General features: G+C 44.4%; 1 protein-coding gene across 2 annotated transcripts; it reads left to right on the top strand.

The window, feature by feature from the left end:
• The first annotated feature begins 7,682 nt into the window (after positions 1-7,682).
• ercc6l2 (excision repair cross-complementation group 6-like 2) lies at positions 7,683-26,749 on the top strand. Of its 2 annotated transcripts, XM_024001187.2 has the most exons (20): positions 7,686-7,981; positions 10,277-10,601; positions 10,693-10,801; positions 10,929-11,045; positions 11,202-11,395; positions 11,535-11,696; positions 11,903-12,110; positions 12,390-12,530; positions 12,772-12,888; positions 12,981-13,100; positions 13,227-13,298; positions 15,256-15,401; positions 15,633-15,728; positions 17,115-17,214; positions 17,760-17,912; positions 18,030-18,107; positions 20,404-21,484; positions 21,699-21,853; positions 22,010-22,182; positions 23,892-26,749. In XM_024001187.2, exons 1-20 carry the CDS (start codon positions 7,948-7,950, stop codon positions 25,051-25,053), a joined length of 4,743 nt encoding a protein of 1,580 aa, XP_023856955.1. In that variant the 5' UTR covers positions 7,686-7,947; the 3' UTR covers positions 25,054-26,749. The 2 variants fall into 2 exon arrangements, with proteins under 2 accessions (XP_070303204.1, XP_023856955.1); XM_070447103.1 differs by lacking the exons at positions 20,404-21,484; positions 21,699-21,853; positions 22,010-22,182; positions 23,892-26,749 and having other exon boundaries at positions 7,683-7,981; positions 17,760-17,946; positions 18,030-18,106.
• Positions 26,750-27,233: the final 484 nt, after the last annotated feature.

Here is a 27,233-nt window from a genome sequence, read left to right as displayed (position 1 = left end):
ATGCATTTTGCATCAACGTGATGATGTGAACGGTGATAACCCAAGAGCTGAGACGCTTTGTTTTAACTTTTAACATAAATTAAAGTCGTATCAACTTCTACTGCCCTCCAAGAGTTACTGCCCTCCAGAGACGGAGGCAGATAGGCTAAAGTCGCGTTCACGTGCTAGTCAGAACTAGGAAACGTTGAAATGTATGTTGAAAGTAAAAACAAAGTATCTCAGCCCTTGGTTCACATTGAAAAGGGTTTTACAGATAAAGGAAAGAATGAGCCTTTTACTCAGCTAACAACAAACGTTCCCACATCTTTAGAGAACGTTCCCTTAAGAGTCTCATTAGGTCATTAGCTAAAGTTTTCTTTCATAGGAATGTTCTCATGATGTGCAAGGAATTTTTTCCTAGAGACCATTCCCTTACTGTCAAGTAGAACTTACAATGTGGTGACCATGTTCTCAGAACTTACAGTCGGATATACATTTTCCGGACACATTCCATGGGAATGTTGCAAGGACATTCATGTGTCCAAAGATAAAAGTCTTTACACGTCACTATCAAGGCCCTGATTGGTGAACCACTTCCAAGCTCTTTGTCTGTTGGCAAGGTGAAGAACGTTCACACACAGTGCTTTTAACATGCATGATTGCATTTTTTATTCAACATGTCCTCAAATGGAATTTGAACTCACGGTATTGGTATTCTGATCTTCCTGCTATAACACCATGTCCATGTCAGGTGTTGGTTAATCGGACTCTTCTCATCATTGATTTGATTAACTTATTTCAGCAATTGAAGGGCTTTCTGTATAGTTGTCCAATGTTGGTGGGTCATGTTAATCGTTTTCTTTAATGATACTGCTGAATCACTACGATCAACAATATAGTTTTTCTTGAGATGTACTTTTAACAGAGCTGAGATTTAGTTCAAAGTGCTTTTTTCCCCCTATTGCTTACACCTATCAATTTCATCTACATATGTGCCTAAGGAGGAGGGGTTAGGGTTTCTTCTTAAAATGAGTTTCTCAATGACACGTTTGTTTTAAATGGTATATGTGGTGTAGATTTTAAAAAAGACGATAGAGATGCTCAGCTATACAGAACTAATAAAAACGGATAATTTATGAGGTAGTGGAAATGTGGTCAAAATTCGTGCTTGAGGGGAAATCCTACAGATTCCCATCTTTCAATGAGAAACTCATTTTAATTAAATCAGATAGGTGTGTTGTAACTGTTGCCAAATAATGGCATTAACATATTTTGCTTAGTATTTGAGAGTAGGGTGATTGCCTTAGTGGGTCCCGAACCCAGGTCCCCAGCACCAATTTAAAAATGTCCTAACCACTGTCCTGTCCAGAAGAAACCCCACCCCCTCCTCTGTAAGCACTAGTGTAGATCTGAAACAACTTGATAGGTGTAAGGCTGTGAGCAATAGGGTAAAAGCACTTTGAGGTAAATCTCAGCTCTGTTAAAAGTACATCTCAAGAAAAACTTTTGTTGATCGTAGTGATTCAGGAGTATCATTAAAACAGATTAACATGCCCCACCAACATCAGACAACTATACTGAAAGCCCTTAAATTGCTGAAATAGGGAGGCCTCACTCAAATCAATGATGAGAATAGTCAGATTAACTGATACATGACAGGGACATGTTGGCATAGCGGGAATATCAGAGTACTGTGAAACGAGGTTGTGAGTTCAAATCCCAGGTGAGGATATGTTGAATTATAATTACTGTGTAAATGAACAGACACAATGTAATCAAATATGTAAGTTGAAAACACTTTAAGTATCCCTAACATTGCCAACAAACAAAGAGCTTCTTTCTTTGGGACCATCAGGTGATGTCCTGACAACTGATACACAGAAATGTTCTTGAAGTGTGTATAGAACATGAATATCTTATGTTCCTTGAACATGGCAACCATGCAAAGGACAGAGAGAGAGAGATAACCATATTTCTCAAACAGAGAGGGATGCTATGCTACCTAGCTGTCTATGGCTATCCAACACTGGAAATCTTCCAAGTCATGGTAAGCTTTTGGCTTTATTCATTTATTTCCACATGGGGCCAGCCAGTGTAACTGCTAAACTGCTTGCTGTACACTGTACTGCATGATTGTAGCGGGTTTACTAACGCGTTCGTTCTAGTAGCTATGTTGACTATGACGTTAGCTAATATGGTGACAATGACGTAGGCTGTGTTTCGCTGTTAGCGGTTTTGGTATGAAGGTTTCGCTTGGAAAGGTTTTTTCGCATAGTCACAGACAGCTGTTGTGTTGTGCAATGAAGTCCACAAGCGAAGGGAAAAGGTGAGAGGAGGAGAGCGCGCAGATGCAAGAAGGAATTATACAACGAGCAAACTGATCGCACTGTTTGTATGTGGCTGCTATGAAAGTGAACTGTGTTTACAGGTGAACAGGTGTATTCATTCCGCCGATTCTGTTGAAAAACATTTCTTAAATGCAAGCAAACAGAATGAAACCAGCATAAACATACCTGAATTTGTCCAATATAAACTCTTGTTTGCAACTGTTTGGACTAATGATTACACCCTAGATCAGCTAGAATACCACAAGAGTGTGCAAGGCAGTATTGAATGTGTCACTGTCTGTCAATTCGATTACTCAAATGTTTCTCTCAACCTGTGCACCTACGTTGTAAACTTTCCTTCATAGGCTAGGTTGTAGTAACCTCTTGATAGGTATAGGGAAAATTCTAGTATCATGTAGTAGCCTAAGCCCATCGCTGTAACATTGAGCTGTGAGACTTGAATATGAATGACAGTCATCCAATATGCTGTAATAGAAATAATGCCATGATCATGAAAAAAAATGGTCATCTCTGATCTTAAACTGCACTGTGTACGTTTGGTGGACGCTGATGAAATATTCTCCTAAACCACAGAAAACTGGAGACATGAATGTCCTTGCAAAGTCCCACGAAACGTTAATATTGGATATTCTGAGAACATGGCAACCACGTTCTGGGTATGTTCTGTTTGACATTAAGGGAATGGTCTCCTAACTCTAATGCCAAAACATGTTAAAAAGGTTCTCAGGAGGTTTTTGCTAACATAGAATATTCCTGGACACTCAAACATTAGGGGAACATTAACTTTCTCTCTCCCTTGTTAGCTGGGTACACACGCATTACTCACACCCACACACATTTGTATTTATTTATCTAGTCAAGTCAGTTAAGAACAAATTCTTATTTACAATGACGGCCTACCAGAAGGCAGAAGGCCTCCTGCGGGGACGGGGGATGGGATTAAAAATGTAAAATAAAATAAAAATATAGGACAAAACACACATCACGACAAGAGAGATACCATAACACTACATAAAGAGAGATCCAAGACAACAACATAGCATGGCAGCAACACATGAAAACACAGCATGGTAGCAACACAACATGATAGCAACACAACATGGTAGCAACACAACATAACAACATGGTAGCAACACAACATGGCAGCAGCACAACATGGTAGAAGCACAAAACATGGTACAAACAATTATTGGGCACAGACAACAAAGGGAAAAGGGCAAGAAGGTAGAGAAAACAATACATCACGCGAAGCAGCCACAACTGTCAGTAAGAGTGTCCGTGATTGAGTCTTTGAATGAAGAGATGTAGATCAACCTCATGATGGGTATAAAACGGTTCAGTTTGAGTGTTTTCTTTCAGCTCGTTTCAGTCGCTAGCTGCACCAAACTGAAAAGAGGAGCGACCCAGGGATGTGTGTGCTTTGGGGACCTTGAACAGAACGTGACTGGCAGAACAGTTGTTGTATGTGGAGGATGAAGGCTGCAGTTGGCATCTCAGATAGAGGAGAGTGAGGCCTAAGAGTGCATTATAAATAAGCATCAACCAGTGGGTCTTGCGATGTGTATACAGAGATGACTCATCTTATACGCTGCTGCTACTTTAGATTATATATTTTATTTTATTTTATTTTATTATTTTTTTTACCCCCTTTTCTCCCCAATTTCGTGGTATCCAACTGTTTTAGTAGTTACTATATTGTCTCATCGCTACAACTCCCATACGGGCTCGGGAGAGACGAAGGTCGAAAGCCATGCGAAACACAACCGTCCTCCGAAACACAACCCAACCAAGCCACACTGCTTCTTAACACAGCGCGCATCCAACCCGGAAGCCAGCCGTACCAATGTGTCGGAGGAAACACCGTGCACCTGGCGACCTGGTTAGCGTGCACTGCGCCCGGCCCGCCACAGGATGAGACAAGGATATCCCTACCGGCCAAACCCTCCCTAACCCGGACGATGCTAGGCCAATTGTGCGTCGCCCCACGGACCTCCCGGTCACCGCCGGCTGCGACAGAGCCTGGGCGCGAACCCAGAGTCTCTGGCGGCACAGCCCTAGACCACTGCGCCACCCGGGAGGCCCAAGATTATATATCTTGATATCTACCTCAGCTACCTCATATTCCTACACATAAATATGGTACTGGTACTCCCTGTATGTTAATTACTGTGTATATTATTCCTCTTGTGTTTTTATTTTCTGATTTTTAACTCTACATCGTTGGGAAAGAGGTCATAAATTTGCGTTTCTGTAACGCTCGTCGTTATCCTCCTCGTCTGAGGAGGAGCAAGGATTCGGACCAAAGCCCACGTGGTTTGAATACATACTTTAATTATATAAACGAAGACAAAAAACACTTGACAAAATACAAAACAACGTGAACAAACGAACGAAAACAGTACCGTGTGGCGAACAAACACAGACACGGCAACAATCACCCACAAACAAACAGTGAAAACAGGCAACTTTAATATGGTTCCCAATCAGAGACAATGACAAACACCTGCCTCTGATTGAGAACCATATTAGGCCAAACAATAAACCCAACATAGAAACACATAACATAGAATGCCCACCCAGCTCACGTCCTGACCAACTAAACAAAGACTGAACAAAGGAAATAAGGTCAGGAACGTGACAGTTTCACAGTAAAGTCTACACCTGTTGTATTTGGCGCATGTGATTTGTCATGCGCCGAGTACAACAATTATTATAATTTATTTTTATTTTTTATTTTTATTAACAAATCAATACAGGAAGTACATGTGGGAGCACAAGTATAAATTAATAATATACAAAGGACAATTGGGCTAGGGGGTACAATATCACATTACACAAGGACATACATACACTTACTTATTCTAACAGCTTTTGTTAGTAGAGTATTTGTATTGTCTTAAAATACAGTTCAATTTCTTTTTGTAAGGTAAGAAAATTTGTTTTTTTGTTTGTAAATTTACATTTGTGAATATGAAATTTGGCCAAAAGAATAATGAAATTAATTACATAACATTCTTTCAGCTTATTTCTATCATAGGTAAAGAATCCAAGCAGTACATATCTCCACAATAGTGTAAGATCTTCATAAATGGGTTCAATTATAAATCTACTGATGTCTTGCCACAGTTTTCTTACATGAATACAATGCCAAAAAAGATGCAACACTGTTTCTGGGTGGTCATTACGAAAGGAGCAATTTGAGTTGATGTTTTCCTTAAACTTCTTCATATGGTGGTTGGCAGGATAATATTTATGAATCATTTTAAAGGAAACTTCCTTAATTTTGTTAACAAGTAGGTATGTGTGTGGCAACATCCAACCTTTTCCCCAACAGATATTATCAATAAATCCATTCCAATAAGGAATGACATAAGGTATAGATACAACATCCTGCTGAAACAAGGTTTGTATCGCTCTGTTGTTGAATGGACCAAAAGAGAAACAAATCTTTCCTACTGACGAGTCAACAGGGTCGACGGAAGGTAGGCTCTGAGGGTCAGGTCTTGACACGTTCCTGAATAATAAAGCAACACCTGAAGGAATGGCATCTAAAACAATTGCAAAATCTTTAGGTGTTACAGGGACCTTGTAAAGTGATAAGAATTCCTTATAACTGAGTAAAAGACCCTCTGCATTAACCATTTGGCTCACCAATAGGATATTATTTCAGAACCAATATTCCAAAAACAAAGAAGTATTTTTAAACAATATATCCCGATTATTCCATATATAATATCTGTGTGGAGAAAAATTTGGCTTAGAAATTAAGGACCATGACAAGAAAACCTGCCGATGAAAAGCAGAACGTTTCACTGGAACTTTGTCAATATTATAATTGCAAACCAACATGAAGTTAAGGCCACCAAAAGTAGAGAAGACATGACGAGGAATAAAATTCCACATAGAAGTGGGTCTTCTTAGGAATTGTTTTATCCAATTGATCTTAAAAGTATTATTTAAGGTAGTAAAGTCCAGAAAATTGTTCATTACAACAGTTTTCTTAATGTAATGGGTACGGTCATAAAGCCAGACTGTGTTTCATCAATGATTGTATCAAGGACTTCTTTAATTATTTTTGCAAGTAGTAAGGCTAATATCTTATAGTCATTATTAAGAAGACAAATTGGACGCCAGTTATCGATGAGCAGCACTTCTTTTTTAGCCTTAGGTATCAGTGTTATTAACCCCTGACTCATTGTAGGAGGGAGAACATTGTTTTTTAATACTCTCTAAAAAGACTTCAAATAGGAAGGGAGCTACTTGAATTCTGATGTAATTCCATCAACACCTGGTGAATTATTGTTCTTTAGATGTTTGATAGACTCAATAAATCTCTTCAACTTTGATGGGTTCATCACACTGTTTAGATTCTGTATCACTGATAGAGTGAACATTATTCAGTGAGCCAAAAAACATGTCTGTGGATTCCTGACAGTACGTAGAGCTATACAATTTCCTGTAAAAATTGCTACAGTATTTAGTGATTACTTTTTGGTCATCTGTAATAACACCATCAATGTTTAACTTATGGATAGTGTTATTTGTAGAGTTAAATTTCTCAAGTCTAAAGAAATAGGAGGAATTCTGTTCTCCCTCCTCAATCCATTTTTTTCTAGATCTAATAAAGGCTCCTTCTGCTTTTAATCTATATATATTATCCAGTTTATTTTGTAACTCAATTAGTTCCATCTTCTCCTCCCCCGAGAGGCCGGCTGGGAACCTCTGAGAAAGGGAAGTTATCTTAATGATCACATTTTCCCCCTCAGCTCTTCTGGTCTTAGCAAGATTACTACCATATTTTCTAAGATATTTGGACACCTCAAATTTAAAGAGCTCCCAGTTCTTGCAATATGATTTTTCTTCACAAGCCCTTTCCCAAAAGTGTGAAAGCAGATCTTTAACCTCAAACTTAACTATATCATTATTTAATAATGAGCTATTTAGCTTCCAGTAGGATGCTCTACCAAGGTTAGTATCAGGGGTAAATATTTTGATATCGATGTAAATGGCCCTATGGTCTGTGAGGGGAGTAGTACAAATATTTGTAGTAACACACTCACTATCAATACATTTGGATATAAGCCAAAAATCGCCCGAATACAACAAGTGTAGACTTGGTTTGATTTGGTTGCGTCAGCGTTCCCTTCCGCTGGGCCTAAATTGCACAACAGGTAGCACTTTCTATTAACATCTTGAAGCAATTATAAATGTTCACTTTTAGATATTTCGGGGAAAAATAAAGAACACTTTAAATTATATTTGGGTTTTATTATTAGTTTCGTTTAAATTGACAATTAGTGTTTTGGCAGCCAGGGTGATTGTTGAAAGTGCGACGCCGAATGCTTAAACTAGATAAACAGCAGAACGCTTGCTAGCTTCCTAGCTAGCGACGCTGACAAGTACGGGCAAAGATCTAGCTAGCTAGCTATACTTTTTTAACTATGCATATTACTGTCCCGTCAAAAATACTAAATCATTTAGTTATCGAGTGTAAATTAAGTTAACTAGCTAAACGCTAATTTACTGTCTGAGCCAGACAGTGAAGAGATTTGTCTTACTAGTTAACGTTAGCTTGTCTGCTTATGCTTTAGCTAGCTACAGCTTGCCACAATGCTTTTTGATGATGGCTTCAACTTCCACAGCTGACATAAAAGGTTTGTTACGCAGACGCTTAATGGGAGATAATTAGCTAGTTAAGCTTTAAAAGTTTGTATCTCAAAACAGTCACATAGCCAGCTAGCTAGCTACTAGCAGAAGTTGTTAACTGTTAAGCTCACACTGTCTTGAGTTGGATGTTAACAGAATGTGTAATTTACGGTGGCGATTTTAGCATGTAACGTTAAATCTTGGTGGGGCAAACTCCCCTAAATGTTTTTAGATGGATTCCAGCAAAGCCACTACACAACACATGCATGAATATCACTATAACGGTGACAAACGGTGCCCAGAAACTGTTAGGGCCTACATAAATCTGTCCCAACAGCAGAGCTTTATTTTTAGCACCACGGAGTGAATCCCTTACCAATGCTACACCTGGCAGTCAACGAAACAGTTAATTGAGCCTCATTTGCTGCCATTAAAAAAATATATATGGCTGACTTGCTTAAACAAATGTGGTTTCTACTTATAATGGATATGTATAAACTATGTTCTTACAGTATTCTCCCTGTACACCAAGTCAGAATTGTAGGATAAATAAAGGGGGCATATAAGCAGGCATAAGCTTACAATATTAGATGATTACATTTCTCTAAAACAGACTATAGTCTACATGTGCACCACCAAGTCAGAAGAGTAGGTTAAGTTATTAGGGTGAGACACATGGGCTACTAACAGCTAACTACACTACATACATACACTTAGAATTACTTTCTTAGCTACAGTATACATATCTCCCTGGCATATTACATAATTTATGCAGCAGTATACAGTACATTTTTGGACTCACCTTGTGCTGTGCTCAATTAAACAGGAAGGTGGCACAGCGGTCCTTGTGGGCAAATTTTGTCATCAAAGTCTGGCATTCTCTGGATTTATGGTGCTTTCAAGACAATTGAGAACTCGGAGAAAAAAAACAAGGTTGAATCATGACGTCCGTGATCTTCAGATCGGAACTCTAGAAAGAGGCCAGAGTTCCCGACTTGGAATTCCGAGTTGGATGGCCATTCAAAATGTATTTTCCGAGTCCGAGCTTGTTCTTGTCCGAGTTCCCAGTTGTCTTGAACTCACTGTAGTCTGAGATTTTCGAGTTTCCAGTTCGGCAGAAGTCATGCTGAATTGATAGCATTAATGTTTATAATTTTAAGCTTGAAAATAGACCCTTCAACCCAGACTTGGACCACACACCCACTCCACTGAATAGCAGGCTAGTGATTGCTTTGCAACGCTTGCAGTTAGCCACTGTTTCCTTCAAAACCAGTCATTGTTGAATTTGCAATTTCCAACTTGTTGTGTAATGTTTATGTCCAGTGGCCGATGAGCACCGATACGTTTTTATCTATAATTTCTCTTCATATGACAAGGATTGAAAAGTATTTGCCAGTAGATTGTCAACGTGATTCATGATGATGACTGCTTGTCTTGCTTGCTAGCTAAGATTTTGAAGGTATGATGTTGACATGTGCAGTCCAATCATAGCTACGGTAGATAAAATTATGTCAAATCATGTTATATCTGTGGCCAATGATCTTGAGCCTTCTTGGATGGGCACTTCTAATGTAACTCTATGGCAACACCAAAAGAGCTTGAATTTTCAACTCTCCCCGTAGAGTTTGCGGCGACGTAGTGTCCCCATGAGTGACAGAACACTGAGCCATTCATGGCGTAACTAGAGAACATTACCAATCTCTACGCTCTGTATTTTCTGCTGCCTGCCCCACCACAACAGAAAGCACTGAGCTAGGCTGAAACACCTGCATTTTGGAGCTGCCTTACTCAACTGTATGCGGCTTTATTAACTCAATATTATTATATATTTTTTTTTTACATTGTTTGCAAACTGATATGTGACACGTATTAATGCCAGAATAACATGCAAAACAGGCAACAGAAAATATATATATTGTATTTTTTTAGCTTAACAGGTGGGGCTCAAAACCTGCCCTGAATGATGGGTCACTACTGGTAATTTAGCCTATTAAAAACAAAAACTGTTTCAAGTGAGCATTCAGCAGGTCTGATGCCGAAAATAAAGTACCTTCTTGCCTACTTCACCCATTTTTTCATTTATTTTTTCAAAGAAAGTTGTGTGTAGTTCCAGTAGTTAGCTACACCGCTACATGGCAAAACAAGTAATTAGCTAACTACTCCCTCCCTCCCATAACGACTGCAAAATGTAGTTAAATTACATGTAGTTCACTACTCCCCAACGCTGCTTGCTGTCTAGGTATTTATATAGCTAACCTGACATAACTAACCAAGCCATGATTTTCCCTCCCTCCCATAAACAGTGTGGCATGAGGGCGACAGATGCCTCGCTCCCAGCCCCAGAGATGGCACCCTACTACGAGGGGGGACAATCCAGAAACTCCCTTCCACTTCTCATGGTGAGGACATGGCACTGGTGAAGTTCACAGATCAACATGATGAAGATGAAGAAGAGGAGGCAGTCTTTCCAGTCTGTAAACTCCAGAGACCAGACATAAACCAGTCGTCCACCAGTGTAGTCTCTGCCCAGGAGAAGCCTCTATTCCTCTGCAGCCAGACACCCCCCGGTCCATCAGAGCCCTTGGTGTTGTCACAGAGTGGTGTGGCAGTCCCATACACCATCAACAGGTACGTGAGCTGTTAACTATGAAGCTGGGATTTTGCTGGGCTTCCCAGGTTGTTTTTGCTGTACGAATGCTTAATCAGATGCCGTCAACAGGTACCTGAGGTACTACCAGAAGGAAGGGATCCAGTTCATCTATGACAACTATGCCCAGTCCAGAGGATGTATCCTGGGAGATGACATGGGCCTGGGCAAGACCATTCAGGTAAAAACTAGACCGTCTTTGCGGAAACCTGATTGTTGACTGTATGTAGCTAGAGTATTAGCACTATTGGAGTTACCATGTGAAGAAAGACCTGCTGTTCATGACTGACGTGTGTGTCTGTCAACAGGTCATTGGTTTCCTGGCTGCTGTGCTGGGTAAAACAGGGACATGGGAAGACATTGAGAACAACAGGCCTCAGTTTCTTCTCACTCAGATACCCACACAGCGAAGCAAACCCCGAAAGGTAGATCTTGAGCTATAGATTTCCCACAAGGATAGCACTCTTTGTGGCTGAAAACTGACTGATAGTTACAAAAATGTTAAAACCCACATGTGAATGCCCATGCTCTTTGTTAGGGTCCTGTGTAGGTGTTGTAATGTTATCCATGGCTGTGCCCAGGTGTTCCTGATTGTGGCCCCTCTGTCGGTGCTGTACAACTGGAAAGAGGAGCTGGAGACGTGGGGTCACTTCCTGACCGTGGTGGTCCACGGTCTGAGGAAAGAGGAGGAGCTGGCTCGCATCCGGAGGGGACGCTCTGAGATCGCCCTCACCACGTACGAGACCCTACGCCTCTGTCCGGAGCAGTTTAACAGGTAACGTTAGCTAAGATATTAAGGTGTGTTGGCGTGTGTAGCCTAAATCCTTAGTAGACCTGCTTCGTAATCCTACCGTGAAACTCCACCTATAAGCCTGCCACGCATTTTGACTGTGTGGCCGGTGCTTCAATTCCAGCATTGACTGGTCTGCTGTGATAGTGGACGAGGCCCACAAGATCAAGAACCCCAACTCTCAGATCACTGGGGCAATGAAGGAGCTGAGGTGTCCGGTCAGAGTGGGCCTCACTGGCACAATCCTGCAGAACAACCTGGACGAGCTCTGGTGTGTCATGGACTGGTGGGTCTACACTGGCAATATAACTACTACTACTGTTTCTATCACTGCTACTACAGTACGACTGATCACTCTTATTTAGACACTTATTAGTGCAATGATGTAGAGTCAAGAGGTTACCCCAAAAAAACTCCCAATACCCAGTACCACCATTTCCTTCTAAACCAGTCTTTCTCTTGGGATTGACCTTCTTCCTTTGTGTACTTCAGGGCCAACCCTTGTTGCCTTGGCAGCCTGGGTAACTTCAAGAATATGTTTTCGGACCCCATCGAACTGGGGCAGAAGCACAGCGTAACTAAGCGGGCGCTAGCGACAGGCAGGAGGGCGGCCCGGGCCCTGGCTGGGAAGCTCTCCCATTGGTTTCTCCGGAGGACCAAGGCTCTTATCAGAGAGCAGCTGCCCAAAAAAGACGACCGGGTGAGTGGAGACTTCCACACAGGGTTCATGTTCATGAAGTAGGGTTGTGCAATTCTGGTAACTTTTCCAGAAATCCAAGTTGGGAGTATTCCTGCTTATTCTCCTGATTTCAGGAATTTTCCAACAGGGATTCATGGAAAACCTGGGAATTTTGGGAAAGTTACCGGAATTTTACAACCCTAATTGAATGAATTCTCTGTCCTTGAATGTGAATTTCCCTGGTCTAGCAGGTGGTTTCAAACATCTCACTAAGTGAATGGCTCGTCCATCTATGGCCAGGTGGTGTACTGTTCGCTGACGTCGTTCCAGCAGACTGTGTACCAGGCGGTACTGGACACGGAGGACGTCACCCTGCTCTTGCGCTCCTCAGAGAAGTGCGACTGTCACAGTGGACGCTCCCGCAGGAAGTGCTGCTACAAGGTCGGCTTATAACTGAAAGAGTTGTGTTATAACCTCTATTTGACCCGCTATGAAGAAATCTGTTATGAACCGTTTTGCACTCTTTAGGTCGGTGAACATCAGTCAAGGTTCGAATCGTTGTTTGGTCTTTGTAGGTCACCTAGACTAAGCAATGGTCACAATGTTGTCAGTAATGTTGACTTTATTGTGATAGGTCTTCCCTGTGAGGTGATGTAAATGTTTTTCCTCTTGTAAACTACAGGTGAATGCTCGGGGTGTGCGTGTGACAGACCTGTACTTCAGTTACTTGGCCATTCTCAGGAAGGTGGCCAACCACGTGGCTTTACTGCAGTCCAAGGGGAACACCAGCAAAAAGCAGGTACGCTCTCACAAGTAAAGACCTGGTTATTATTTTACTGAACGTGACAAGTTCTGTTTGGTTCAACATCTGGACGTACTGTGCTCTCTCAGGAGCAGTATGTCAATGAGATCTGTGAGAAGGTGTTCCAGAAGTTTCCTGACTTCACAGAGAAATGCAAGCAGGCAGCATTTGAGGCCATGTCAGACCCCATGTACAGCGGAAAGATGAAGGTAGGTGGGTCTCGAGGACAAAAATCATGTCACGTGAATGGCAAAGGCAGTTAGGTAGGCTCATATGTTTACATATAGTATCAGGTTTTTAAAAGAAGTATTTGTCTCATTTGGACCCTGTCATAGGTTCTACAGAAGTTGTTGAAACATTACATGCAGAGAAAAGACAAAGTACTATTATTCTCCCTCTCCACTAAGGTAAAACGTTTTAATTGTGTTTGTAGCCACAGGGATTCTGTCATTTGTGTCTAACTGTTTGTATGTGTGTGTGTCTCTGTGTTTGTGTGTATGTACTGTAGATGTCATGTGTGAGAGTTGGGGGATCTGTAGGGATGTTAGTGTGTGTGTAGGAAAATGGCTGTGGTAGATAATGGTGAGATCATGTACTGGGCTATAGATGGTGTCAGAGCTCTAGTTCAGACACAACCAAAGCATGGATTGCTGTCTTACTTACTTTGTCCATAGACTGCTTACACGATGAGGAAACTATCCCTTTAAGCGTACAGTGCATTCAAAGTATTCAGACCCCATGACTTTTTCCACATTTTGTTATGTTTTAGCTAATTAAGTAGTTTTTTTCCTTCATAAATATACACGCATTAACCCATAATGACAAAGCAAAAACAGGTTTAGATATTTTATTGCAAATGTATTAAAAATAAGAAACTGATATATATTGATGTAGAAAATAGTCAAAATAAATGAACTTTTGAATTACCTTTTACTTTGTTGAAGCACCTTTGGCAGCGATTATAGCCTCGATTTTTCTTGGGTATGACGCTATAAGCTTGGCACATCTGTATTTGGGGAGTTTCTCCCATTTCTTCTCTGCAGATCCTCTCAAGCTCTGTCAGGTTGGATGGGAAGCGTCGCTGCATAGCTATTTTCAGGTCTGTCCGGAGATGTTTGATCGGGTTCAAGTCCGGGCTCTGTCTGGACCACTCAAGGACATTCAGAGACTTGTCCCGAAGCCACTCCCGCGTTGTTTCGACTGTGTGCTTATGGTTGTTGTCCTGTTGAAAGGTGAACCTTCGCCCCAGTCTGAGGTCCTGAGCGCTCTGGAGCAGGTTTTCATCAAGGATCTCTATACTTTGCTTCGTTCATCTTTGCATTGATCCTTACTAGTCTGCCAGTCCCTGTCACTGGAAAACATTGCCACAGCATGATGCTGCCACCAATATGCTTTTCTGTAGGGATGATGCCAGGTTTCATCCAGATGTGACGCTTGGCATTCAGGCCAAAAAGCTCAATCTTGGTTTCATCAGACTAGAGAATCTTGTTTCTTATGGTCTGAGAGTCCTTTAGGTGCCTTTTGGCAAACTCCAAGCAGGCTGTCATGGGCTTTTTACTGAGGAGTGGCTTCCGTCTGGCCACTCTACCATAAAGACCTGATTGGTGGAGTGCTGCAGAGAATGTTGTCGTTCTGGAAGGTTCTCCCATCTCCACAGAAGAACTCTGGAGCACTGTCAGTGACCATCGGGTTCTTGGTCACCTCCCAGAGCGAGGCCCTTCTCCCCCGATTGCTCAGTTTGGCTGGTCGGCCAGCTTTAGGAAGAGTCTTGGTGGTTCTAAACTTCTTCCATTTAACAATGATGGAGGCCACTTTGTTCTTGGGGGCCTTCAATGCTGCAGAAATGTTTTGGTACCCTTCCCCAGATCTGACAATTCTTTCAACCTCATGGCTTGGTTTTTGCTCTGACATGCACTTTCAATTGTGGTACCTTTTATATAGACAGGTGTGTGCCTTTCCGAATCATGTCCAATCAATGAATTTACCACAGGTGGACTCCAATCAAGTTGTAGAAACATCTCAAGGATGATCAATGGAAACAGGATGCACCTGAGCTCAATTTCGAGTCTCATAGCAAAGGGTCTGAATACTTATGTAAATATGGTATTTCTGTTTTTTATTTTGAATACATAATACATTTTGCAAACATTTCTAAAAGCCGTTTTCGCTTTGTCATTATGGGATATTGTGTGTAGATTGATGAGGAACATTTTTTATTTAATCTATTCTAGAACAAGGCTGTAACGTAACAAAATGTGGAAAAGGGGAAGGGGTCTGAATACTTTCCGAATGCCCTGTATACTTGTGAAAACACGCCACGTCACCAAGAGGAAGTGTTCTCAATATGTTGTGTTAACCCTTTAGCTGCTGGACGTGCTGGAGAGCTACTGCATGGCAGATGGGCTGGAGTATAGCAGACTGGATGGCAACACCAAGTCCAGAGAGAGGCTGAAGATCGTCAAAGAGTTCAACAGCTGCCCTGACATCAACCTCTGCCTGGTCTCCACCATGTCAGTGCCACTCCCACCACCCCTCATAGCTCTGCATTAACAGAGCACAGCAATATGATTGCGTTGGATGTGTGTGTCCTGAATGGCACCCTATTCCCTACATAGTGCACGGCCCCGGTCAAAAGTAGTGCACTATATAGGGAATAGCGTGCCAGTTGGGACACAGCTATGTTTGAAATGAATGGACCACTGACTGTAGGTTCGATTGTCTGTTTCCCCCCCCCCCCCCAGGGCAGGGGGTCTGGGCCTGAACTTTGTGGGGGCCAACATTGTGGTCCTGTTTGATCCCACCTGGAACCCTGCCAATGACCTGCAGGCAATTGACAGGTATGCTGCAATATCCATACATGCCATGACTTACATAGAAGTACATAGTCATAGAACCTTACAGGGTTCTTTCCAATTTGTTGTATCAATTCAAACTTTATTTGTCACATGCGCCGAATACAACAAGTGTAGACCTTACCGTGAAAGGCTTACTTACAAGCCCTTAATCAACAGCGCAGTTCAAGAAGAGTTAAGAAAATATTGACCAAATAAACAAAAGTAACGAGGCTATATAAAATTAACAATAACGAGGCTATATACAAGGGGTACAGGTTAGTTGAGGTAATTTGTACATGTAGGTAGTGGTGAAGTGATACAACAGCAAGTAGCAGCAGTGTACAAAATAAATGGAGGGGGTCCTAGACTTGGCGCTCCGGTACCGCTTGTGGTGCGGTAGCAGAGAAAACAGTCTATGACTTGGGTGACTGGAGTCTGACAATTTTATGGGCTTTCCTCTGACACCGCCTATTACTGGATGGCAGGAAGCTTGGACCCAGTGATGTACTGGGCCGTACGCACTACCCTCTGGTGCACCTTACGGTCAGATGCCGAGCAGTTGCCATACCAGCCGGTGATGGAACCGGTCAGGATGCTCTTGATGGTGCAGCTGTAGAACTTTTTGAGGATCTGGGGACCCATGCCAAATATTTTCAGTCTCATATTCTATGTCTGTATACACAATGCCAGTGTTAACAACAGTGATCTCTGTGCTGGTGTGGGACCCATAGGTCACCCTTTATGGCTTATTGACCTGAATGGGGACCCCTTTTCTATTCCTTTTTATTTCCATGATGTGACCTCTCCTCAGGACATATCGTATAGGCCAGTTCAGGGACGTGACAGTGTGTGAACTCTCCTCAGGCCGTATCGTATAGGCCAGTTCAGGGACGTGACAGTGTGTGACTTCGCCTCAGGGCGTATCGTATAGGCCAGTGCAGGGACGTGACAGTGTGTGACCTCTCCTCAGGGCGTATCGTATAGGCCAGTGCAGGGACGTTGACAGTGTGTGCCTCTCCTCAGGCGTATCGTATAGGCCAGTGCAGGGACGTGACAGTGTGTGACCTCTCCTCAGGGCGTATCGTATAGGCCAGTGCAGGGACGTGACAGTGTGTGACCTCTCCTCAGGGGTATCGTATAGGCCAGTGCAGGACGTGACAGTGTGTGACCTCTCTCAGGGCGTATCGTATAGGCCAGTGCAGGGACGTGACAGTGTGTGACCTCTCCTCAGGGTCGTATCGTATAGGCCAGTGCAGGACGTGACAGTGTGTGACTCTCCTCAGGGCGTATCGTATAGGCCAGTGCAGGGACGTGACAGTGTGTGACCTCTCCTCATGGTGTATCGTATAGGCCAGTGCAGGGACGTGACAGTGTGTGACCTCTCCTCAGGGCGTATCGTATAGGCCAGTGCAGGGACGTGACAGTGTTCAGACTCATCTCTCTGGGAACAGTGGAGGAGGTCATCTACCTGCGCCAGGTCTACAAACAGGTACAGTCATCCTAAGCCTTTATTTATGGGGGAAAATGCAAGCTACTTTAATGGCTAATTTCTCTGGGGGGAAGGGGAAAACACATCACCAAATTCACTGAGAATATATTACATAGTATGAATAAACAATACTCCAATACGCAACTTCATACCACTTGTCAAACATAGAGAACTGATACTATATACTGGATGTTGGTGTGAGCTTTGGGAGTTCTGTGGGTGACTTTTGACCATTTTATTTGGATTCCTCCCTTAATCGGTTTTAAGAAGAGGTTTGGTCCAAATTGGATGTTGGATACTATATTTTTTGAATATTAGATGAATCCTATACATTGAAATGGGCAATTTTTGTGCAATCAATTAGCTTAGTTTCTCAGATCAAATGATATTTCAACAAAAATACTGTTGCAGGAATGCTTATCCGATGTGTTCTTAACTACAGAAACCAATTCAAAACAATGGCTTGCTGAAATGGAACGACCCAGATGATGGGGAAACCAACCTTCTAATGTTCTCTCCCTCCATCCCTGTCTGTGACTCTGCAGCAGTTGCAGTCTTTAGTGATGGGTAAGGAGAGTGCCCGGCGGTACTTTGATGCAGTGCAGGGGCCCGACGGACAGAAAGGGGAGCTGTTTGGGATACAGAACCTCTTCAGGCTGCAGACCCAGGGGACCTGCCTCACCAGGAGAATACTGGAGGTCAGAAGTCAAACAGCCTGAGTGGACAACCCTGGTACTGTGTGTTACATGTTTGTGTGTATTTCTATCTCTGTTTATGTACATGTATGCTCAAGTGTGTGCGTGTGTTCCTCTCAGCGGGAGGGACGAGTGGAGGTAGGAGTAATGACGGCCAGCACCCACACAGGGGAAGAGGAGGAGAGGAAGAGCGAGAGCGTGAGTAACCGCCTTTCTCAGGGACCCGTGACGGTCACGTCTTTCCCATCTCTCACTCCCTCTCCTTTCCCAGGCGGCCCTCTCATCCCTCAATTCCCTCTCATCCCTCCATTCCCACGTGAAAGAGACGATTCCTCACACGTGCGTCTTCCTGTCTCTCCTTCACCGGCCCCTTCTTACTCTTCTCTCTCTCTCCTTCCTCTCTCCCCCCTCCCCCTCATCTCCCTTTCGCTCTCTCTCTGTGATAGTGTCCCAACAGATGGACATAATTATCCCTCTGTAATGACAGGACCAGACCACACTGAAGGCCGTCTGTTCCGTTGTGTGGTATTTATTTACCCAATAGTTTGGCCTCTATCTACTGTGACAGTTCCCAGCTAAGACCCAACACAACTGTCCCTTTTTAGTAGGCCGAGTATGTAGTGGGGGACGTTCAGACTTTAACAGCCATACACAATACACCAGGGTGTAGTAACACACACACACACACACACACACACACACACACACACACACACACCTGTCTCTTATACACATCTAGATGTGTATAAGAGACAGCACTACGGAAGAGTCATCTGGTTGGCAAAAACCATAAGATTAGTATCGCTGTAGGTGGTCGCACTCATAAAGGCCCTCGCATAACTCCCATGCACGCTATAAAAGCTACAATGTATCCTATTGTTCCGTATTCATGACTCATGGCATGTCACATTTATGTATGGATGATTTATTGTTACAAGCATCTTTGCATTACCTAGCACTGCTAAATTCTTTATGAATGATCAGCCCTGTTCTGTAGCCTGGTGATGCCATCAGCCCCAGGTCACAACCAAATACAACATACAGAAGACTCCATAGCTTTGTCAATCTCATTAGTGCCGCTTTCCTACCAAACGTAACGCAGTGGTAAATCTTAGCACTGGCGGTAGAGCTATACGTCTTTTGTTTGTCCTACATTTTTGAGCTATTTTCACAGCGGGAATTGTGAGCGTAATAGCTGGCTCACTGGCCAGTCGCCGTGTTTCATGGCTTAATATTGCATGTCGTCTCACGATCTTTGCGTGGTCATCAACTCCAATTCGGCTGGGGCCACGGAACATTCTCGCTCTAGTCAATTGTGGATTAATACTACAGTTTATGAAATAGCATAGACTACAGTAGCCTAACAAGTAATAACAATAAAACTTTTTTTTTTTAACAGTCATGTTTTCTCTATGTTTGGAGTTTTGACAGTCAACATTGTTGTAATTGGCTAAAATTAGTATAGGTCTACACATCGCACTTCTCAAAAAATACTTTCCCGTAAAATGTACAGGCTCCTGTAAATTGTATTGAATGCGTGAGGCACGTTCTCAATGAACAAGATCTAACCTATGCCTATCGTTGATATGGCGTTATAAGAAGAATTTGAATATGTTATGAGGAGCACGTCTTTGGTGACCGGACAAGATGCGCTCTTTGGAAATGGAGACGAATACAAGTCGAAATGGAGCATGCACTGCAGGTGAATTGTGAATAACGAAAGGCATGATGGCTAAAGCCTCACGAGTAGACCATTTTTAAGTACCTTTTTATGACTAAGCTAATGCATGGCCAGGATAAGAAAGACACCAGACGCATTGCTGTTGAACCAGCTTTCGTTATAGTAGGGTAACGGTAGCCTACCGAGTTAAAAAAATTTAAAAAAATAAACGGAAAACAAGCCATTTTTACAGGAAATAGGGGATGTCCACTCATCGTTTTGCTGCTCCTAAACTTGATCTTTAAATAAAGGTTTGGTGATGAAGATTTATTTTGAAGCGGTCTCACGAGCAAAACCCTTTATCAATAGTCTTGACTACTTAGCGAATGCTTTGGTCAGGACAACAACAAAAAAGCAGCCTTCATTGAGAGGATGGGAGGCTATGCTTGATTTTATTTGATCAAGTTAAACAAAAAAACATTATTTTTTTATATTTCTAAATACGAGGTGTATGGACAAAACAATATCACCTCTCTCTTGTTCCATGTGCATATGGGAACTGTGCATCACGGCTGGATAGGCTGCTCTTCCGCTGTTCAAATCCATGCCTTAACCAACCGCGTTACCTCTAAGACCAGCCTTCAGTTGGTTTAAATATCCCCACCAGCGCTGCCTGAAATTGGCACGTTGGCCAATGTTTTTAACGACAAACCTCAGATATTGCCAACCCTCCCACCGTAGCAAAAGCGAGCTCATAATAAGACCTGTAAATTACCAATCCTGGCGCGAGGGTTTTAAAATAAATATGAAGACTCTGTTGACCTTGTGTTGCAGGAGGCTGGGGAGGTTTCCGCAAGGGACCACTGTGAACTGGGCAACGGAGGGGTGATCGGCAGTGTAGGGGCCTCGAGGATCCCCAGGGGAACAACCAGGGGGGTACTGGACTTCAGCAGTGGCAGTGAGGAAGAGGGGGGACGGGGGGGCAGGAGTAAGGTGGAGAAGGGGAACACTACCCTTCCTGGCCGACTCAGTCTCCTACAGCATGGCTTCTCCAGGTTGCTCCAGAGGTCAGGGGTCAGGGCTGGGTCAGAATCAGGGGAGCATAGCCAGAGGGAGGGGGGAAGGAGTGATTCTGAGGATGACAGTGATGAAGACACTTCTGCCGTGGCACCAAAGGGCCTCAGCACCGCAGGGAGTGGGGGCCCCCAGACCCCTACATTGGCCCCCAAGGGTGGGAACCACCTGGATGCAGCTCCTCTGAAGAACGACTGGGACGTCTCCAGTGGCTCTGAGACAGAGGAAGAAAGGAATGGAGGGAGAGGGGATGGACAGAGGGGGCGAGACCATGATCCTGTTACACTGTCAGGAGAGAGTGATGACATGGGGAGAAAAATACCAAATCTGAAACGAGGAATAATGAGGAAGAGGAGGGTGGAGGAGGACAGTGATGATGATTCACCCCCCTCCGGCGGAGGCAAACGATCTAACACTAAATCTCCAGTTTCCAGAATGCACCAGGTGGTGTTTGACTCTGAGTCTGAGGATATTGACATAAACATTGAGGAGCTAATCCGACCTTGTGCACAAACTCATGTGCTTAAGAGACCCACAGCACACCTGAGAAGGAGGGAGATGGGAAGAGCTGGTAAGAGAGAGACCAGCAACAGACCAGTAGACCAGAGTAGAAGAACCAGACAAGCAGAGGACATTGAGACTTTTACCTCCTCAGACGAAAACCACACTCCAGTCGAAAGAGTGCGATCTGTTACAGACCCACAGAACCACAATCATGGCCCGGACCCACAGACAGACCAACACGGAGCGGGGGCGTTTACAGGTCTGAAAAACCCAAAAGCGAACCAGACTGTCCCTTCTGCCAAAGGACCGCCCTGTGGAACGATTGACAATGTGTTAGGTAAGGTCAAAGTGGGATTTTCAACAAAAAAACCTGTCGTATCATATGTGTCAGCAAACATCAGGGGCTTGTATTCATAAAGCATCTCGGAGTAGATCAGGACTGCTACTCTGAGATGCTTCTTGGATACAGGCCCAATTCTATACCAAGAGTTAGAGTAGAATTTGCCTGTAAGTACAGACGTATATCTCCTATTCGTGTGTGTGTGTTGTAGGTGGTGTACGGGAGGTGGTTTACACCCACTCTAACCAATATGTGGTGGGCGGGAGCAAGGCCGAGGAGCGAATCAGCAGAGCCGCTCTCAGAGACGTGTTTGAGCGCAGGAGGTTCTCCCAGCTTCCAGCCAATGAACTCCGGGACACACAGGAGGTACACACCCACTACCTGGTGAAGCCCAAACCACCCAACGAGTCGATAGTCTAGTGTCCTATTCCAAATCAACTCCCTAACCCCTTTCCCTTGTCCCTTCCTTGTCAGTGTGATTAGAATGAATTTATCAAATCTGTGCGTGTGCGTATTTTACAGACCCAGCCTGAACACACTCCACCATTCTATACTTCCCATAATGATGTTGGTTGGGTGGGAGCAGTGCACAGACCCAGTGTGGACCACCCAGTCACACACACCATCAGGAGCGTCCACCACCCCACCCAACACACCACCGTCATTATTGGAGAGACCCCCGGAACCATCCGAAGGTGAGTTATTCCTGGTAGGGCAGGGCAGAGAGCCAAATCTAACCACCGTTATGGTGTGCAGCGCCCTCAACTGGTAGAAAGGGGTTCTTCTTCGTGTGTGTGTGTGAGACCACCTCTGAGCTAACCCTCTCAACCATTTCCCAGAACCTTGCCAAAGATTAGCCAGTTGTATTCAGGCTCTACAGTACTGCCTTTCCCCTCCAATATCACAGTTATCCTGAGACTCCCAGAATATGGTTAGTTTCTGTTTTAATGGCGGTGATAGAATATGGTTTGTTCCTGTTGTAATTGCTGTTACAGAATATGGTTTGTTCCTGTTTTAATTGCTGTGACAGAATATGGTTAGTCCATGTTGTTTTGGGGACAGTTGCGCCTGTCTTAGACAAAGGACCCTATATCATTCCATGACTATCAGAAATGTACCCTAAATATACACTACATGATCAAAAGTATGTGGACACCTGCTCGTTGAACATCTCATTCCAAAATCATGGGCATTAATATGGAGTTGGTCCCCCTTTGCTGCTATAACAGCCTCCACTCTTCTGGGAAGGCTTTCCACTAGATGTTGGAACATTGCTGCAGGGACTTGCTTCCATTTAGCCACAAAAGCATTAGTGAGGTTGGGCGTTTAGGCTTGGCTCGCAGTTCGCGCTCCAATTCATCCCAAATGTGTTCGATGGGGTTCAGGTCAGGGCTCTGTGCAGGCCAATTAAGTTCTTCCACACTGACCTCGACAAACCATTTCTGTATGGATCTCGCTTTGTGCACTGGGGCATTCTCATGCTGAAACAGGAAAGGGCCTTCCACAAAGTTGGAAGCACAGAATAGAATGTCATTGTATGCTGTAGTGTTAAGATTTCCCTTCACTGGAACTAAGGGGCCTAGCCCGAACCATGAAAAACAGCCCCCGACCATTAGTCCTCCTCCACCAAACTTTACAGATGACAGTATGCATTACAGCAGATAGCGTTCTCCTGGCATCAGCCAAACCCAGATTCGTCCGTCGGACTGCCAGATGGTGAAGCGTGAGAGAACGTGTTTCCACTGCTCCAGAGTCCAATGGCAGCGAGCTTTACACCACTCCAGCCGACGCTTGGCATTGCGCATGGTGATCTTAGGCTTGTGTGCGGCTGGTCGGCCATGGAAACCCATTACATGAAGCTCCCGATGAACAGTTCTTGTGCTGAAGTTGCTTCCAGAGGCAGTTTGGAACTCGGTAGTGAGTGATGCAACCGAGGACAGACTATTTTCTATGCGCTTGTGTGGCCTACCACTTCGCGGCTGAGCCGTTGTTGTTCCTAGACGTTTCCACTTCACAATAACAGCACTTACAGTTGACTAGGGCAGCTCTAGCAGAGCAGAAATTAGACAGACTGACTTGTTGGAAAGGTGGCATCCTATGACCGTGCCACGTTGAACGTCACTGAGCTCATCAGTAAGGCCATTCTACTGCCAATGTTTGTCTATGGAGATTGCATGGCTGTGTGCTCGATTGTATACACCTGTCAGCAACGGGTGTGGCTGAAATAGCCAAATCCACTCATTTTGAAAGGGTGTCCACATACTTTTGTATATATAGTGTTTATCCACGAAGCATCAAGCTCACCTACTTTCAAGCCAACATTTTCCTATTTTCTAATATGATATCACGCAACTTCGCTACGCTCTCTGAGCCAAATCCTGTGTGTGTGTGTGTTCCCATGTAGGCAGCAGCTGGAGGAGATGGCGTGTGTATTTGGATCCAGTTCATTGAGACAGTTTGCTGAGGAGGTTCTGAGGAGTACCTCTGCCCAGAGACTGGCTCAGCTACGACAGTACTACACTGACCAGGGCCCTGGGGTGGCTTCCATCATCAGGGAGAACTTCGCAGAACCACACACAGCCCAGCCCAAAGTTGACAGGACAGCCTCAAAGCCTTCCTCCTCCTCTACAACCAAACACAGACCCAGCTCCAAAAGGAACCAGCGAGTTTCTCTAGAACTCCAAGCAGCACCTAGAACCCCACATAGGTCCGTTCCAGAACCCCAGAGGGATGTTCCCTCTTCTGAGGAGCAGAGGGTCCGGAACACCAGAGGAGGGAAGAAGAAGAGTGGTAATAGTGGAGTGTCCAGAGCTGCTCAGTGCTCCAGCTCAGACCTGGACAATAGTAGGAGTAGTCCTCTGGGACCAGGGGCCTCTGGAGCTCAACCCGTTTCCTCCTCCTCTTCTTCAGCTCTCAGCCATCCCCAGGCTAAGCCCACAGCCAGCCCTCAGAGAGGGAGGAGCAGCCTGCTGTCCTCCCCCAGGAAGAGTGAGGCTGTGAGGAGGCAGCGGTACAGAGCTCAGCCTTCCTCTCCCCCCAGCCAGCAGGTCCTCCTCACAGAGCTGCTAGGAGACACCTCCATCCTGGACGACCTGCTGCGACCCAGAAGCAAGGCCTCCTCAGAGCCTCAGAGGGGCTTCCCAAAAACCCCTACCTCACGGGCTGTCTTTACACCCACTTCTCACTCTGCCACACCTGCCTCCTGTCACCCTACAACGCCTCCCAAACCGCCCAGCACACCCCACCCTCGGCCCCTGACAAAACCCGTCCCAGGCCCTTCTTCTACTACTACTCCCCCCTCTCGATCCGTCACCACACCCCTCACACACCCCATTACGCCACTTTTCTCTCTAGCCCCTGAGAGGTCAAAGATCAGCCACAGAGACTTCTGGGACATTTTGGAGGAGGGTAACGAGGAGAGGATCAACAAACTGACGGACCTGACGGAGGTAGAGCGGGTGTGTGAGAGTGCTAGCATCAGGGCCAGAGGAGGAACAGGGGGAGGAGAGGAGAAAGGGAATACGTCACTCTGGAAGAGGAACGACAAGTTCCTGTGGAAGAAGTGATTCTGGGGGAGACATGACGATATGCAAATGTATTTTGCGTTCGACTTTTATTATTCTTATGCTTTTTTTTTTTAACGAAAAATGTAATCGTTTTGGTTACTGTAACCTATCCTGAAATTATAGATAGATAAATACATGTGTGTAAGTCAACCGTGTAGACAAACCATGTGTGTGCGTGCTCGTGTATGTTTGTACAGTATGGAAATGTACATTGTAATTCCGAAAGTTAATGCCATGTGCCATTGACTTGGGCCAGACACGGTCTGACTGTGTCAGTGGTGGTAACCCAAGTTTCCTGCTGAACTAATTAGTGACCACCAGCCTGAGAATCTCATGTCTGGCCACTTACATGGCCGGACCCTTGGTGGTCCTAATAAAAATCTCCCTTTTAAATTAGACACTACCTGTCATTTCGAGTCCAAATCCCCCCCTCTTGTTCACTCACACTCTCATTCTCTTTATCTGTGTTTCTGTCTTCCGCAAGGCTTTGACTAGTTTTCCAATATATTCTTTCTCAGTAGACGGTGTGTATGTGAAGTGGGCCAGGGGCTGTCTGGGGGCAGGGCCTGTGGTGGGGGCATGTCTGGGCGCTCCTTCCCGCATCAGTACTGACAGGCTGTGGTTGGGCTCAGCTCTGCTTCTAATGGCCTCAGAGTGGAGGCTGCTGCTGCATCATTAGAGCATTAAAGAGGTAAAAGGGAGGCTGAGAAAAGAGCTGCTGACCCCCCCCCCCCCTCCCCATTACCCTCATCCCACCACAGGCACCTTCCGAAAGGCACCCTATTCCCTATATAGCGTACTAGTTTTAACCATCACCCATAGGCACTATATAGGGAACAGGGTGCCATTTTGAACGGGCCCACAAACCATCAGACTGATGCTTCCCTTCACCTCACAGGCTGTCATCCACTGACTATTGCAGATGTGCAGTGTAGTTGTGCACCTACAGTCTTTTGCATATAGAGAACCAGTAGGATTTGGATGTGCCCCATCTGTGGGTCCTGGCCCACCATTTTGGGGACCGCTGCTGTATACCATCTCTGATAGTTACTGTATAGGGGTGTGTGTGAGAGAGAAAGCCACGCAGCTGTTTGACCTCTCAGCTGAGGTAAGCAGAGCCCCTAAGGGTGCAGCTCTGTTAATGTGTTTTGTTTAGCTGAAATGAGAAAGTGCTGATAGCTATCAATAAACAACAAGACTAATACGTGCCTCAACAGAACACTGCTCCGCTGCCAAAGCTGTGTGTGTAGCCCTTCTGGGTGGTAGAAGGTGCACACAGACAGGCCCACACATCTGCCACGCCTGTTCAAATCCGAGACTGATGTGAATAAAAAAGCCCTTTCTATATCTCTTTCCTCCTCAAACTCACGCCACGAACAGATTCCCATCTACCTCCCCTCCCCTCTTTGCTCGGTCTGGTTCAAGTGCAATGACAGTCAGGCTTAAGGTTTTAGAAATGTACAAATGCACTAAATGATTGTAAAGAATTGGACACCTCTACAGTACATCATGCCCCAATGATTCCCAATGTTGTCCTGTATAAAAGCTATTTTAAAGGATTCCAGCTCTTCAGTGACGTGAGAAACGCAAACCGAGTGCTTCTCTGTCCTCTGGATGGATGTCAATAAATAAAAACAGGTGGAACATGTTTAGCAAGAGGCACTGAGGACTAAAAGACACAAGTACAAGAGTCAAAGAGTTGTGTGGGTTCACAGGATTATGGGTCCACTTGTGTCTACAATCTTTTCACTCTGTTTTGCTGTATCTTGTTCCCTATTTCGGGCATCACTTTTGACCAAAAATGGACTGCTGGCTTTTTCTAAATTCCCCATTAGGGTCTTTTCTCTGTGTCAGGGCGGTGAGAGGACTTTCTGGATTCCCTGTCACAATTACCCAAGTGTCTGTCCATCCATCTGGCTGGCTGGGTTTACTTGCAGAAGGTCAGGGAGAGACAGACAGAGCGTGTGGTTTGATTGGTGAAAGAAAGGCCAATGGAGGCCTTTCCTCTCAGGTTTCTACAGAGATAGAAACGACAAGTAACTGCCAAAATAAAGGAAACACTTGAGTAAATGGGGGATGCAAAGTATATTGAAAGCAGGTGCTTCCACACAGGTTTAGTTCCTGAGTTAATTAAGCAATTAACATCCCATCATGCTTAGGGTCATGTATAAAAATGCACA

The sequence above is a fragment of the Salvelinus sp. IW2-2015 genome, linkage group LG15, assembly GCF_002910315.2.
Source record: "Salvelinus sp. IW2-2015 linkage group LG15, ASM291031v2, whole genome shotgun sequence".
Lineage (NCBI taxonomy): Eukaryota > Metazoa > Chordata > Actinopteri > Salmoniformes > Salmonidae > Salvelinus > Salvelinus sp. IW2-2015.
Note: the sequence above shows the minus strand (reverse complement) of the source record. Positions and strands in the feature narration are given on the sequence as shown.